The sequence below is a fragment of the Heptranchias perlo genome, chromosome 32, assembly GCF_035084215.1.
Source record: "Heptranchias perlo isolate sHepPer1 chromosome 32, sHepPer1.hap1, whole genome shotgun sequence".
Classification (NCBI taxonomy): domain Eukaryota; kingdom Metazoa; phylum Chordata; class Chondrichthyes; order Hexanchiformes; family Hexanchidae; genus Heptranchias; species Heptranchias perlo.
The window spans coordinates 7,541,745-7,559,039 of NC_090356.1; the positions used below are offsets into that span (position 1 = coordinate 7,541,745).

General features: G+C 41.3%; 1 protein-coding gene across 5 annotated transcripts in view; it reads right to left on the reverse strand.

Annotated features, from left to right (window-relative positions):
• The window catches only part of acot7 (acyl-CoA thioesterase 7), a 189,537-nt gene that overhangs the window by 129,325 nt on the left and 42,917 nt on the right, over positions 1–17,295 (reverse strand). For all 5 annotated transcript variants that reach the window (XM_067970274.1, XM_067970278.1, XM_067970275.1 and 2 more), the window contains exon 3: positions 11,924–12,080. In XM_067970274.1, coding sequence (XP_067826375.1) covers positions 11,924–12,080 — 157 coding nt within the window. The remainder of the gene's footprint in view (positions 1–11,923; positions 12,081–17,295) is intronic.

Here is a 17,295-nt window from a genome sequence, read left to right on the forward strand (position 1 = left end):
TTAGTACTCTGTTCCTACCTTCATGAGAAAATATGATGGCGGCTGAAAAGATTTTCAAAAAACATTTGGAGCTATTTGCTGATTCTGGAACGAATGTGAGAGAGAAGCTTTTGGAACTGCACAGTAGTTATTCAAGGCTAGATTCCAGTTAATAAGCTCAAACTTTATACAATACAATAAAAGAAAGAAAGACAGACTAGCGCCTTTCACAATCTCATGACGTCCCAAAGTGCTTTACAGCCAATGAAATACTTCTGAAGTGTCATAGGAAACGCAGCAGCCAATTTGCGCACAGCAAGGTCCTACAAACAGCAATGTGATAATGGCCAGATAATCTGTTTTAGTGATGTTTTAGGGATAAATGTTGGCCAAGACATTGGGGAGAATTCCCCTGCTCTTCTTCGAAATAGTGCCGTAGGATCTTTTACGTCTACCTGAGAGGGCAGACGGGACCTCGGTTTAATGTCTCATCCGAAAGACGACACCTCTGACAGTGCAGCACTCCCTCAGTACTGCACTGGAATGTCAGCCTGGATCTTGTGCTCAAGTCTCTGGAATGGAGCTTGAACCTACGACCGTCTGACTGAGAGGTGAGCATGCTACCCACAGAGCCACGGCAGACAACACAATCTTAATAGGATGGGGAAGTAAACTGCAATCCTAACCGTGCAAGGATTGGAGTACCTTGAACGTACCGGGGTAAAGATTTCCTCTGTGCGCTGTGTGTACTGAAATCATAAAGACATTCTCTGCAACCAGGTTTACGATCTCACTATACATAGCCCGCAGAGAAAATCCTCTCTGCTGTAATACACCAAACTTTTTTTTTTATTAAAGATTTCTTAATTCTTTCTGACACATCATTGTGAATGAAGATGCTGCTGTTATTATACCTAAGGGACAAAATTATAATTTAGATATATCTGCCTACATCATTTTCCCACAAAATGATCTTGGCTCCCAGAAGTATGGAAAGATTAAACATTTAAAAAAAAAAGTAGTTGTTATTATTTTATTCATATATGTTTTTCATAATATCTTAATAATGTGTTTGTGTAACACAAACATACATCTCAATACAGCAGTCAGAACAGATGACATAAACTAAATAGGGTCTCTTTCCATGTGTAACCCCTCCCTCACATTTCATATTTATATATACGAATTTTATCCATTGTCTGATCCATAGCAACCTGTTCTAATTATTCACTGAACTTTGCCAGAACTCAACCCTTTTTCCATCTTAAAAAGCATTTAAAATGCATAAGAGAAGCAGACTGCTAAGAGGTTTTGTAAACCATTTCTCGTTTCTGGACGATCACAAAATAATAATTACATGCAGCTAAAAATGTACAGGGGTCTTGACTCAAACTGAATCTGACAGTATGCTTTTGGGAACAAGATTTGCATCACACCCAACCAAAACAATCCTGACAGGCCGGTCTCTATAGCAACGATATGGAAATGTTGTGGGTCTCTTTTCTAGACCAACATTCAGCTAACCAAAAGCCACTCTCACCCTTAATTTTCTTTTGATTAAACACAAATTTTAAAAGTACTCAAGGTGCTGTCACTGTCCACCCAAACATCCCGTTTATTCTTACATAAAAGAAAATTCACAAACTCAACTCAAATAGACTGGGAAATAAGATGAGGGAGGGGAGGGGGTTACAGAAATACGTGATGTGCCCATTCCGTATATTTCAGTCTCCTTTCCAGAATACAACACACTCCCCGGAAACCTGAGGCTAATTGGAAATGACAGACAGCTAATAAAGTCTGCTCCAATTATTTTCTGTTGTCAGATGCTATAAAATATTGCTTTAAGGGAAGTGCTCAGGAAAATATGCTTTTGTTTTAGAATTCCCCTCTCTTCCCCCCCCCACTTTTTATTAATTGCAGATTTTACATTAGCTGTTGATTAAACACTTAGTGATTCTTTTTTGCACTGAGATACAATAGTTTGCCACATCTTGGGAAGCAAAATCTGAAATCTTTATACCATGATTATTTTCACGCTGCAAGGAACAAAAGTGAGCATTTACATATGAAGAAGCGACAAGACTAGTGTTATTGTGCAGTATAGCTTAACATTAGTGTGTGTGATAATAGCAGACAAATCGTTCACACATACTTTTGATATTCTTCTGTCCATTATTTTAGTGGAGGAGTTAGACTATTCAAATATAGACAGGTTAACACCTCCATTACATGATGGCCAAAGTTATATGAATCTGTTACACATTCAACCACTAATATCAGCAACAAAATTTATAAGTTTATGGGTCACGTTGCAGGGGTGTTAAAAATACCACACAGGTACTTGTCTCTATAATGGTGGATTACACATCTTTAGATGCTGCAATCACAATTGTCCATAGCTTCACATACCATGGGTAAACTTAGGCCAGGAAAATCAGTAGGATGTTTATCTCTTTAACAGCCTTTCCAGCCAAAACTCACTTTGTCTTTCTGTATGGCATCAATAATGCTTCTTCATGGGTCACCATTAATCCTTTCAACCAGAGAAGCCACTTTAGCATGAGTTTCTATAGAAAAGCACTGATCCCACTCCTTCTGGCCCAAAGAAAGTGTAGAAAGCCCCGCCTTTTATGCTGAAATAAAAATCTTAGCATAATAGTAATGATATAGCTATTTTAACGTGACGAACTGTTAAAAAAAGAAAGTATTTTCAAATCAGAAGAGGTTAAGGCATACAGTGGGTCATTCTCCTGCAGTATCTCATGGGGATCCTGGGAGTAGCAATAAGCATACCTGGAAATGAACCCAAGGAAAACACATGCTGATAAGAATTGCATAGCCCAATCCTTTAGGGACCTGAAGCAAAATTATAGTTCTTCAGATTGCTTCACAAAATGGTCAGTAATTCAATTATCATCTATATACACTCTGCTGTATAACAAGGATCACTTTCCACTACAAGTGTCAGCTTGGCTCAGTGGTAGAACTCTTGCCTCCGAGTCAAAAGGTGTGGTTTCAAGACTCAATCCAGTATTTGAGCACATAATCTAACCTAATACTCCACTACAGTACTGTCATCTTTCAGTAGAGATGTTAAACTAAGACGACGTTTGCCTGTTCAGGTAAAAGATCTCATCATGCTATTCAAAGAGCAAGGAATTCTCCCTGGGTCCCGGTTAACAATCCTCGGTCAGCCAACACCACTAAAAAGAGATTAACTGGTCATTCATCTCATTTGCTGGGACCTTGCTGTGTGCAAATTAGCAGTTTCATTTGCCTATATAACAATGGTAATTACAATTTGGGACATCGTGAGGACATGATAAGGTGCTATATAAATGCAAGTTCTTTCCTCTTAACTCTCCTATTACCGCTCACTACGTTCTCTCAGATATGAAGCACCTCGGGGTGACTTGCATCGCTAAGGGTGCTGTACAAATACATAAGAACATAAGAGATAGGAACAGGAGTAGGCCATACGGCCCCTCAAGCCTACTCCGCCATTCAGTAAGATCATGGCTGATCTTTGACCTCAACTCCACTTTCCTGCAAGTTGTTCCTGTAATAAAAAGCATAAAGAAAATGGGTCCTTGCAGTGTTGTCACTCCTGTAGTCAAAAAAGCTGAAAATGATAATGAATCAAGTTATTTCATTGAAAGAACACTGATAACTATACCCACGATAACTGAAAAGTATATGCCTGACCTTTCTGATTGATAGTTTTAGTAAAATTGACTTCAGGATCTTGGTCCTTCTTTTCAAATCCCAACCTATCTTACCGATCTTCTCTAGCCGGACATCTCGACACACACCCTCTCCTCCTCTTACGATCACTGCTTCTTGCCCACTCCACCGCTGGTGGCTGGCCTTTCAGTCATTACACCACTTGCCCTCAGCAATTCTCTCCCAAAATCTCTGCCTTGCTAGCTACCTCCCACCCTACCTATTTTCAGAAGCCTCCTAAAAACTCCTCTCTTACCTCTCAACACCCCCCTCCACAAAAATGTTTCCCCCTTTTCTACCTCATTAAGCATATTGAGGCATTTTCTTTTAAGTGAGGATTGCTGTAAAATACAAGTTGCTGTAATAAATGAACAAATTAGATTTTATTGGAAAGACGTATTCCCTTTGTGATTTAAAAATTTTTTTTGGGCAGGTTTAGCCTATTCTCTCTCCTCTGTCTCTGCTGGAGGTGCTTACTTCATCTGGGGTATCTCATCCATTTGGCATTTCTCCATTAAGTCTCGACAGTGAGAATCGGCGGGTTATTCAACTGCAGACGGGATTTATATGTGAATCCGATCCCATCCCCATCATATTTCATCTGTACGAACACCACCAGAAAAGTTTGTCAAATACTTTTCAGTGATGACGATGATGTTCCTTTACAAAATGTAGACAATGTTCCATTTTCAGCTGTTTTATATAAATGGTAATACATGTACAATATTTGACTCATTAATGACCTACCTTAGAGGCTGAGATAGCATGTCAAGGAAAGGAAGGTCTGACACAGAGGCTGGAGCAGAGTAAATGAGCACAGCTGATTCATGGATTGGGTCAAAGTACACAAGCAAACCTGACATAAGGTAGGTGATTAACTGCAGGAGCCAAGCCAACTCAATTTTTCAATGTGTTGTACTGGAGCCAGCAGTAGAGATTTTACGATCTTAATATGCCCATGGAAAGAAGGGGTGTTGCATGGACTCATCATTCATTTTCTTGTAAACGTATAAACTGCACAGCCTCTTTCTAATTTAATTACAGAAACATGCCCCATTTCTGTTAGTCACCATGTCACCTCATTATATCATTTGAAAAACAGAATACTGCAGTTTCTAAACACAGACATTTCAAAAAGGTGAAAGTATGCATTAATAGTTTATCATTTGATGGATGGTCTTTCTTTCATTCTAGCATCTCTATCAGAACCTTTCTTGTTTCTTTTCAATTTGTTCTGCTATGGCGATTGCTCTTGTAAAGGTTCCTCTCTTGTTCCTCCTGAGTTTCAAACATGCTGTCCTACAGGCATTCCCGCCTCCCTGTGTCTTCAAACAGCAGAATTCCTTATTTTCCTTTCCTCCAAAACTCTACAGACTTTGAAAACACAAGCTTGCTGGCAACTAATTACTACTTCACTACTTCTTGCTTTACTCTGTCTTCTGTCCTACACTTTTCAACCTTGCCACTCACCGGTTTTCGACAATAAAAATACAATAATCTATCCCATTCTCAGGAGACAATCATCTAATCACAAACTGGAAAGTTCTCTACACTTCAGGAGTGTACAGTTCCAGTACAAGTTTTCAACAGTCACCTCCCAAATTAAACTTTAATAGACATGAACCCATTGAGATTTATTCTGTAAATATTGATTGCACTATTTTCTGATTCAATACGCAATTAATGACTGATTCTAGAATAAGAATCATCAGTCTATTCTCATTCATCAGCAAAGTGATGGAAGGTGTCGTCGACAGTGCTATCAAGTGGCACTTACTCACCAATAACCTGCTCACCGATGCTCAGTTTGGGTTCCGCCAGGACCACTTGGCTCCAGACCTCATTACAGCCTTGGTCCAAACATGGACAAAAGAGCTGAATTCCAGAGGTGAGGTGAGAGTGACTGCCCTTGACATCAAAGCAGTATTTGACTGAGTGTGGCACCAAGGAGCCCTAGTAAAATTGAAGTCAATGGGAATCAGGGGGAAAACTCTCCAGTGGCTCGAGTCATACCTAGCACAAAGGAAGATGGTAGCGGTTGTTGGAGGCCAATCATCTCAGCCCCAGGACATTGCTGCAGGAGTTCCTTGGGGCAGTGTCCTAGGCCCAACCATCCTCAACTGCTTCTTCATTGACCGTCCCTCCTCATAAAGGACAGAAATGAGGATGTTTGCTGATGATTGCACAGCATTCAGTTCCATTCGCAACCCCTCAGATAATGGAGCAGTCCGTGCCCGTATGCAGCAAGACCTGGACAACAACCAGGCTTGGGCTGATAAGTGGCAAGTAACATTCACGCCAGACAAGTGCCAGGCAATGACCATCTCCAACAAGAGAGTCTAACCACCTCCTCTTGACATTCAACGGCATTACCATTGCCATCAACATCCTGGGGGTCATCATTGACCAGAAAATTAACTGCACCAGCCACATAAACGCTGTGGCTACAAAAGCAGGTCAGGGGCTGGGTATTCTGTAGCAAGTGACTCACCTCCTGACTCCCCAAAGCCTTTCCACCATCTACAAGGCACAAGTCAGGAGTGTGATGGAATACTCTCCACTTGCCTGGATGAGTGCAGCTCCAACAACACTCAAGAAGCTCGACACCATCCAGGACAAAGCAGCCCGCTTGATTGGCACCCCATCCACCACCCTAAACATTCACTCCCATCACCACTGGCGCACCGTGGCTACAGTGTGTACCATCTACAGGATACACTGCAGCAACTCGCCAAGGCTTCTACGACAGCACCTCCCAAATCCGTGACCTCCAACCACCTAGAAGGACAAGGGCAGCAGGCACATGGGAACAACACCACCTGCACGTTCCCCTCCAAGTCACACACCATCCCGACTTGGAAATATATCGCCGTTCCTTCATCTTCGCTGGGTCAAAATCCTGAAACTCCCTTCCTAACAGCACTGTGGGAGAACCTTCACCACACGGACTGCAACGGTTCAAGAAGGCGGCTCACCACCACCTTCTCAAGGGCAATTAGGGCTGGGCAATAAATGCCGGCCTGGCCAGCGACGCCCACATCCCATGAATGAATTTAAAAAAATTAAAAGGGGTTCCTGCCACTCAGCCATTTTGTGCTATGCCAATGACCTCGTGCATATGTCTATCAGCCATTTCTGCCTTACTCCCTGTACTGCCCCACACTCTCAGACGCCATTGCCAGTTGTATATCGAGGGGCTAAATGGTATTAATGTCACAGGAAACCATATTGTTTGGACTTAGAGGGAATCTCTCTGATCCAGGACTTCAACCTTGTCTCCTACTCTTCATCAATTAGATACCAACCCTCGGCAGAACCATTAAGAACCACAAGTTCAGCTTTCACGGTATGCTGACCACACTTAGCTCTATATCTCCACCTTTTCTATTAGCCCTAGGGCTAACTGGACTCTCACCAACTGCCTGTCCAAACTGAATATCTGCTGGAGCCAGAACTTCCTCCAGCTAAAAAGACAGCGAACGTGAAGCCATCCTCTTTAGCTTCCGCAAAACAGATAAGCATCTCTGGCCTCGACTCGATCAACCTCTTTAACTGGCCTCTCAGACTAAGTCCACAGGTGAAGGGCCTTAGCGTACCGTTCAAACCAGAGTTCAGCGTCCTCCACCACATCTGATCCAGTACTAAGATCACTTTCTTTCATCTCTAAAACAATGGCCACCGTGTCCATATCTATCCCTCTCTGGCACTGAAATTCTCCAGTGCTCTCTTTGCCAGTCTCTCTACTTCCATCTTTCATAAGCTACAAGTAAACCAGAATGCTATGTTTCACCCACACTAAAGCCCGCATCTCCAATTCTCCTGTCATCGCCAAGCCCCACTGGCTCATGTGACCCAGAGAATTAACTTTTCTCTTTGTCCTCATTTTCAAATTCCTCCACGGCATCATTCCTTCCTACCTCTGTGATCTCTTTCAGCCTTATGTCACTGCATACATTCTTTGCCCCCCTGACATTGGCTTACTTCTGATTCCCTGCGAATCTTTGCACTATCAGTGGCTATTCCTTCAACCACTATGACCCAGCTCTGTACAGCTACCTCTCTCAGCACCTCACCTTCTCATCTCCCTCTGCTTTTAAAGGCCTTATAAAACCTTTACCGTTGATCGTGCTTTCACCACCCCCATTTTCTTTCCCTTTTCCCTCCTGCTTGTTGCCTACTCATCCCTCAATCTGTAAAGCATTCTAAGATGTCTCTCTGTATAATGAAGATTATTGTAGAAATGTAAGTCATTGTAAAAACACCTCCTACCCGCTGAGAAAAGCAGAGGGGGAAGATTTTCTCTGCCTGTTCCTTATAAACAGATTTACAATGTTGTTGCACACACTGCACAGAGCAGATCTTTCTCCCAAAATGCCTTAACACTTTGTTGTCAATGTATGTTGGAGAAAGGATTTCTGATGCCTCTGCTGCACTTTTTTCACTTGCTGTGAGTGGCCAACTCTAGAGAGATGCTCTTGATTGTTCTAAACCACCCCCTGCCCATTGTGAGGTCACTGAATGATTGAGCACTGCCACAGAGACACATCTTTCTGTTCCTGCATGGAAGCTTGTAGCCATGATAAAGATTGAACAATTGCAGATCAGAATCTTTTTGCAACTTTCATTCAGTGCACTTCCTTTTACACACAAATTCATAGAAAACATTGTGTTTAATATCAAATCATATGTAGTGCATTCAAACAGCAAGGGTTATACTAGGAAAATATTTTGCCATACAGGTACCTCTACAGGTCACATCTTCACAGGCACTGACTTATGTGCACATTCCCAAAGTACTACTAAGATGAAGGGCTGCAACGAATAAATACATGTGAAAATTTCCCCAAAGAGACAGACAAGAGTGACCTTGAATTGTATAACAACACATGTTGCAGGAAAACTATTTACAGAAGGCAATAGACATGCCTTTCCCAATGGGATCTGATAAGCAACATTTAGAGAATGAATGCAAAGAGGATCTTGTGTCTGCCCTACATACTTCTTTCACTGCAGACGAGGAAGTTATTCCTCTGGTAACTAACCCTCATGGACAAACCAGAGAGAGTGTGTTAAGGAAATATACTCTATAATCTGTTTGTGTTCTGCTGTTCGGTGAATGGGTAGCCTACTTTGCCTCCTTTATTGTAGACAAAGAACAAATGTGAAGGCCATTAGGACTCAATATAGTCAACACAAAAGCAAGCAGCATTGTAAACGTTGAAGAAATGCATCTTAGGCTCAAGGTTAGGTGTGCGTGGAGGAGAATACAAATGCTGCAGTATCGTGAATTTATTGAGATGAAAGGTGGAGATGATTTGGGGTCAGACATTAAATATCTGTAAAAGTGGAAAATCAATGAAGAGAGCTCAAAGTTTGCTAATGTGTTCAACTGATATTATGCCAAAAAGCAATACCAAGGTCCAAGGCAGAAATATCATATCACATATTACTGCTAATTCAAATTGATAGAGATGTACTTTGAATTGCTCTAGCACTATGTTTGGGTCCCAGACTGGAAGGTTGGCAACGTACCTTCCAGAAGGAGTACTAAGCAGATGCGGATGAAGGGTGCACACCCAAAACTTTACAGATGCTGACTTACCTGCAGTGTATTTTCATCACTTTTGTTTTTTATTTTCAGATTTCCAGCATTTTCAGTTTTTCCTGGCCTGGTAGGTTTAGCACTAATGCGGCCAGGTTTTATGAGCAAGGCTAAAGCTACAGGTGGAGCCTTGCCTGAACATGTGAAATTCAACATGGAATCTTATTTGAATACATCAGCAGCTTAGGAGAGGCTGCACATGCCTCCTTCAACCACCAAAATCGCCATCAGAAAATCGGTGTTGTGAGCCCAATTTCACACTCACGCCCATTGCCTGCAAGGCCCCACGCTATTGAAAGGGCCTCACAAAATCAGGGATATAGAAAAGGCCTGTAGTGAAGAGGCTTCCAAAGGAGTACAATCCTAGCTATGCTATCTTAATGTAGAACATGGGGAAACAAAGCTTAAGAGATTTAATTTCAGCTATCCAATTTTTTTTTAAAAACTCAAGCAGAGTTGTCTGGCTTTGAGAAACTTGCCTGCAACAAAAATCAGAAATTTGTGAGCACCTAAACTTTCGATTTGCACTGCTGGCAGTGTGTACTCATAAAAATTAACACCACCCCCCTCCCCACATTGTCCCCCACCATCACCCAGTAAGATCTTATATTTCCCTACGAACTGGATTGATATAATTATACCGGCCATTTAGAGTGATCTTTTGAAGAATAAATATTTTAAGTCTACAAAGATTTTTGTCTCCCTCTCAACATGTTAAAAGGTGCAGAATCATTTGAAGAGCACGACATAATGGTTTGTTTCCAAAGTAATGATAGTCTTGAGTGGAATATGTTATTGATCCTGCTTGGAACAGTGACCGGTGGAGAAGTCATGCCAAAGTTTGATTTCCGTTGTTGTCCTAGCCAAAGACTTTGCTCTGAAATTATCAGGCATTTGGAAAAGGGTGCAGCATGAGATGAGGAAAGTCATGCATCTCCATGAAAGTAAAATTTGCTCCAAAATATAAGACAATAATGTTTTGAAATTCTCTTCTCAAGGAGAGTTGCTCAGTGAATTAATAAAATGAGCAATCTTCTCAGCCTCCTACAGTCCCCCATCCTTATCTGTGTTTCTCCTCTATCTTCCTTCTCTCAGTTTTTCTCACAAACTAATTCTTCCTTATTATGTTCATTACACCTTCCCTTCCCTCATTATACCAATTACAACCTCATTTATCTAGTTTATATGTTCAAGTCATTTATTATTTCACATATTGGGATTTAGTATCCCCTATGTGCTACCGTAATCGTCATTAAATAGTGCAAGCTAGACTTGAACTTCAAGGTATTAACCAGTTCGACAAAAATAGCACAAAGTAATTAAACCCTATTCTTTGATTACATCCTTGTCTTTTCACTCTGCTCCACATCTCAGCATTTTGTCGTCTTCCTTTCCTGCAGGTTGCACCTGAAGAAGACCCAACAGTTGAAATGTTCTTAACCCTTTTCTTTGTTCAGTGCCTATCCCAGAACCACCTGTCTTACCATCTGCTGCCAGCACAGTGAAACAGCGACCATGCCAATGCAACTCTCTCTTTGGACTTCTTGCCAACATTTCACTTTGAATCAGTGTAACTTAACTCAACTCAGGGGAAATGATCGGAAGAACATTCTATATAACCTATGGACATTGTAGCGTGAATTGGTCATGTCATTGAAACAAGGTCAAATCTATCATGTTTTTTCAGTTGTAAACAATTTTACAACACCAAGTTATAGTCCAGCAATTTTATTTTAAATTCACAAGCTTTCGGAGGCTTCCTCCTTCCTTCGTTCACCTGAGGAAGGAGGAAGCCTCCGAAAGCTTGTGAATTTAAAATAAAATTGCTGGACTATAACTTGGTGTTGTAAAATTGTTTACAATTGTCAACCCCAGTCCATCACCGGCATCTCCACATCATGTTTTTTTCAGGACATTAGGCACACATTCAGTAGCCCAGTAGAGCACACAGTTCGGGCACCACTGAAAGGAAGTGGCATCTGAAGTGTTAAATATAAACAACCACATCAATTAATTAGAAAAAATATGGGCACAGTATTAAATCTATTAGAAAATAATTTTCAAAGATTTTTTGGTGTGCATTTTTTGTTCAAGTAAAACATTAAAAAAAATACAAGATGGGTTTTATGAAAAGGACAAAGAAATAAAAAGAAAAATCACATTAGCTCCAACATTCATTCAGCAAGTAATAACCTGGGCCAAAACAGCTTCATAAATTAATACTTGATTCCCAATAGCCAGTCACCTCTGGAGGCAGATAAGGCTCAATTCACAACATATGGTGGAGAAATCAGAGCTCCTTCTGTGGTTATAGGGGTCCTCTTCAAATAAAGAATAATGAATTTCCAGGAATGATTTCAAAGTAGTCATATCATTGAGAGGGGTCCAGGTAACATGATAATCTGTGAGAATAAAGCTCGACATTTGAGGTATCATGTGTCCCAATGTACCCAACCATAAAGAATTATAAATAGATGTTTACCAAACAATAATTTGCAGCCAATTACGAGAAATAACAGGCAGTATATATAATAACTATACATGTTACATACACACATACATAACATATATAGTTATTATATACAGTTTATAATGAAAATGTGCCATTTTCCCTACCTTTAATAATATTTTCGGCCATTACGTTTACTTGGACTTCAACAGAGTGCTTTGACGTGTAGGTTATCTCAGCACTGACATGAGCCACTTCCCCAATGGACATTGGCGAGAGGAAGTCCGTGCGCTCCACACGAGCCAGTACAGCCACGCAGCGTTCCTGAAACGAAAGCAGAGAAGATAAACTTGCTGACCACCAACAACACACCCAGCAACAGCCCCTCTGATCGAACTATGTTTGTTTTTCTTTTACCTACAGAAGCAAGCATCAGTCTGGATTTCTTTCTAATTTACTGGTCCAACATCACTAATTAATCCAACAAATCTAGCACCAATTTATGGTAAGTCAATCACTCCTCAGAACTCTAACACTGTTCTCCGTGCTACCAGTAACACCATAGTATTAGACGGACATGCAATGCAACTGTCACGGCACTGGAATCACATCTGCATCAATGTAATCATCAAAGGGACCGACTCATTCAGTGCTGGCACTTTCACCTGAATCAGAACGTTTGGAGTTCAAATCCCACTCCAGTACATGAGCAAATAATTTAGGCTGACACTTCAGTCAGCACTGAGGGAGTGCTGCACTGTTGGAGGTGCTGTCTTCCAGATGTGATATTAAAACAGAGGCCATGTCTTCCTGTTGAGTTGAACGTAAAAGAGCCCACGGCACTGTTTGAAGAAGAGCATCCAGGGCAACATCCATCCCTTAGCCAAGACCACCAAAATAGATTAACTGGTCATTTATTTAAATTGCTATTTGCAGTACATTGCTGTGCACAATTTGGGCACTGCATTTTCATACAAAACAATACTTCAAAAAAAAAGTAATTCAAAGGCACTATAAAAGTGCAAGTTCTATCTTTATTACATACAAATGCCACTTGTTGGGTGAGTCCAAAACTAGGGGCCATAAATATAAGATATTCATGAATAAATCCAGTAGGGAATTCAGGAGAAACTTCTTTACCTAGAGAGTGGTTAGAATATGGAACTCGCTACCACAGGGAATAGTTAAGGTGAATAGCATAGATACATTTAAAAGGAAGCTAGATTAGCTCATGAGGGAGAAAGGAATGGAAGGATATGCTGATAAGATGAGATGAAGTAAGGTGGGAGGAAGCTCGTGTGGAGCACTGGCATAGACCAGTTGGGACAAATGGCCTGTTTCTGTGCTGTAAATTCTATATAATTCTATGAATACTGGATTTATTAAAACATTAGAAATGTTTAACTGCACTTGTTAAAGTTGGATTCTAGGAGACCAGCATCAGTGAGCTAGTCAGTACTTACACTGCTCAATTCATCTCCATTATGCTGGGGGCAGAACCATAAACCAAAAAATATGAGTCTATGAGACTGCTACCAGGATAAAACAGCTGGATTTAGTAGTGTAAGTATGAGGCCAGTCTCCCGGAATCCTAATTAAACAAGTGCCAACATAGCAGCGTTTATTCTTACTGTGGGCGCTACAGAAATACTACATCTAAATGAAACAATGCATCAGATTGACTAGGAATGTGGATAATGAGGGAACCACAGCAGACGGGTATATACCACAGTGGTAACTGCAGAATATGTACCCCAGCTGGTTATATATTAGCAGAGCAGGTTTATAACAGTACAGCAAAGTGGTTTCAGCAGTTGTTATGACCTGGAATGTACTGCCTGAAAGAGTGGTGGAAGCAGATTAAATAGTAACTTTTAAAAGGGAATTGGATAAATACTTGAAGGGAAAAAAAATTCAGAGCTATGAGGAAAGACCAGGGGAGTGGGATTAATTGGATAGCTCTCTCAAACAGCCGGCACAGGCACGATGGGCTGAATGGCCTCCTTTTGTACTGTATGATTCTACATCACAGCACAACAGAGAAGGTTGGGATTGACTGTGCAACAGTACAGCAGGGTAATTGGAGGGGCTAGCTGGACACATGGAGCCGCAGTATGAAAGAGGTTGAGGGGCTAGCTATAAACAGTGCAGTAGAGTGATTGGAGGGGCTAGCTGGACACATGGAGCCGCAGTATGAAAGAGGTTGAGGGGCTAGCTATAAACAGTGCAGTAGAGTGATTGGAAGGGTGGCGAAATGCACAGAGCACCATAACAATCCAACAACGCCTCAAATTTAAAATTCTCATTCTTGTGTTCAAATCCCTCCATGGCCTTGCCCCTCCCTATATCTGTAACCTCCTCCAGCCCTACAACCCTCCAAGACCCCTCTGCACTCCTCCAATTCTGGCCTCTTGTGCACCTCAATTTCCTTTGCCCCTCCACTGGCTGCTGTGCTTTCAGCTGCCTAGGCCCCAAGCTCTGGAATTTCCTCCCTAAAGTTCTGCATCTCTCTACCTCTCTCTTTACGATGCTCCTTAAAACCTACCTCTTTGACTAAGCTTTTGGTTACAATTGCAAGTTGTTGTCATTATGGAAAGAATGCCTGGGCAAACCGTGTATCAGAAACATGTTCTTTCTCTGCAGCTGATAGATATTATTATGTAGTAGCAGGAAAAGCACCCATTACAGAAAATAACACTTCAGCTTTATTTACTGCTTCAGCAACACAAGTAAACCAACCAAAGCTATTAAAGATGAAAAAGATGAGTACTTTTCTTCTCAACATAATGCTTCTCGAGTGCCTCAGCCTAAAATTAAATTGCCAGAGTTCACCAGAGAATTGTCTCAGAATGCTACAATCTGGGGCATTTTTCTGTGTTCTACGGTAAGCATCTTCCCATATAACTGCTGTAGTTACAGGAGGTCACCATTCATCACGTCCACAGACAGCTGTACTCAGTGTGTTTTTCAAACAGTGAGGCTGCAATCGCATATTGCCAGGCGAATCGCTATCTGTATATTACTGTTGTCACTAGGTTTATTTAGCATATTAGTACCAATACACTTTGCCAACATGATTTATTAATTTGGCAATGTGTTGTGAGAAATTCTAAATTCATTGCCTCAAAATCATTCCCACCACCAACCACAGATCTGTAACCACAAGTACTTCACCCTTGTGTTGTAGTCTAAAAATGCTCTCTCCCGACGCAACCCAATTTGAACAGACAGCCACTGTAATCATACAACCAAGTGTTTTTCCACGTTTCAAAAGTGGCCATAATATGAAGATTTTACATGCTTACCGTTATGCTTTACTGAAATGCTAGTGACAACACTGGTATATGCCTTTTCTCTCCACATTTATTCTTCATCACATGTCACTTCCTGGAAGCTATCTCGAAGCCTATCAGAATGGCCCAAGTTAACTGCATATGTCAGGAGGTGCAACACCTGGCTAATGGGGCTCAGCAGGTCCAGCTATTTTATTCAAAAGTCTCATTGTGTGAAGATGTAAGTGAAATGGTAACGTGGAGCAATCAATTTTGCTTTCTCATGTAGAAAACCTCAGCTACCTGCCATCTGCTCAAAGAGGCCTGTCAGATATACAGCAGGACGGTTATCACCAGCAATATCAACGTGTGTCACACCAGGCGAGTGACATTCACAAGCTCTAGCAACAACAACATGCATTTATGGAGCGCCTATAATGATGTAAAACATCCCAAGGCGCTTCACAGGAGCATTATCAGACAAAATTTGACACCGAGCCACATATGGAGATATTAGGACACGTGACCAAAAGCTTGGTCAAAGAGGTAGGTTTAAAGGAGCGATTTAAAAGGAGGAGAGGTAGAGAGGCAATGGAATTCTAGAGCTTAGGGCTTAGGCAGCTGAAGGCCCGGCCACCGATGGGGGAATCGAAGGAAATCGGGGATGTGCAAGAGGCCAGAATTGGAGGAACGCAGAGATTTTGGAAGGTTGTGGGGCTGGAGGAGGTTACAGAGATAGATAGGGGCAAGGCTATGGAGGGATTTGAACACAAGGATGAGAATTTTAAAATTTCTTGGTCATGAAGCAGTGCCAAAGCGCATCACGGTTTAATTATACTTTGTTCAAAGCTGTAAAGGCAGCATAAACCTCCTTACTAAATAGTTGCCAGCAAATTTTAACTAAATAAAGCATGTTGCGCGAGTTTTGTCTCCATGGGCCACGTAGATGCAGACCAAAGAGCCATTTATTGGCGCAGAGTTTTGCCCATGGTGCTTGGGCATAATTAGTCACCTGGGCAGAGTGCATAGAGGAAAATGGGGCAAGGAGGATCTCACGTTCATAACTGAGCCTGCCTGGTTTTCCACTTGGGCGCGAAATCCTACCCGTCTGACTTATCTCTTTGTGCTCTGCTCAGGCAATTATTTACACCCAAGTGCCAAAGAGAAAAATCTTACCCATAAAGTTTAAATCCATGTTCCCATTAAAATACATCTATCTGAAGCTGTTGGTGTTCTGATTTAGGATACATCCACCAAAGGGGCAACAAGACTAAAAATAGCCCTTTCTTAAACTCCAGGCTCACAAAATTCAAAGAGGACAAAACAGTGACTAAAAATATAAGCACGGATCACCCTGAATTGCCTGGATTGAGGACTGGATTGTCAGGGCTCTGGGGTTGCCTGTGGCTTGATATAAAGAATTCCAAACTACAGACTTACAAACTACATTTCAATTATCTTTTTAGCACTTTAACGAGTCCCTCCATCCCTACTCTTCAAAACAAACTGTGATAGAGATATTTATTAACTTAATTCCTGCAGTTTTTTTCATTGTTCAAATTAAACAAAGCATTGTTGATAATACCACCAGGGAACTGAGTGAAAGAAAGGATTGAGGAAAAAGAGCAATTTTATATAAACCCATTCATATAGGAATTTCTACCTTATTGAATCCAGTAATATCAGGGAGGTGTGTTAATACAAGAGACATTTACACTTACAGCATTGTTTTTATTCCTTACTCAAAGGAGCAATCTTTATACACTGCTCTTTCCCCATTATACAGTAGAGCCAAGTGTTAGGCTCCATAGGCGTATTGGGTTCTGCTATGTACTACGGATGAGCAAGATCAGCTTCCCGTGTTTAGTTGGTGGGAACGGATACCCTAACCTAATGTAGATTCCCTGGCCCATATCTTCATGGGTGTGTGCTACCGGCAGTACCTGCTATTTAAACCTAGGAGTGCAGCCAGTGGCAGGAGAACCACAGGTCTGCAGTTGCCCTACATTACAGCAGTGACTACACTTCAAAAAGTACTTTGTTGGCTGTAAAGCACTTTAGGACATCCTGAGGTCGTGAAAGGTGCGATATAAATGATAGTTTTCCTTCCTTTCCTTTCTCCACTCTTGTAATGTAAAAACACAGCTCAATTGGCACAATAATTGAAGCACCCTGGGTTAAATGAATATAACGTCACTGTAACAATTCATCTCTCTGAAAGGAAACACAAGCCTTCTATGAAAAACATTAGAACGTTCTGAGGCTAT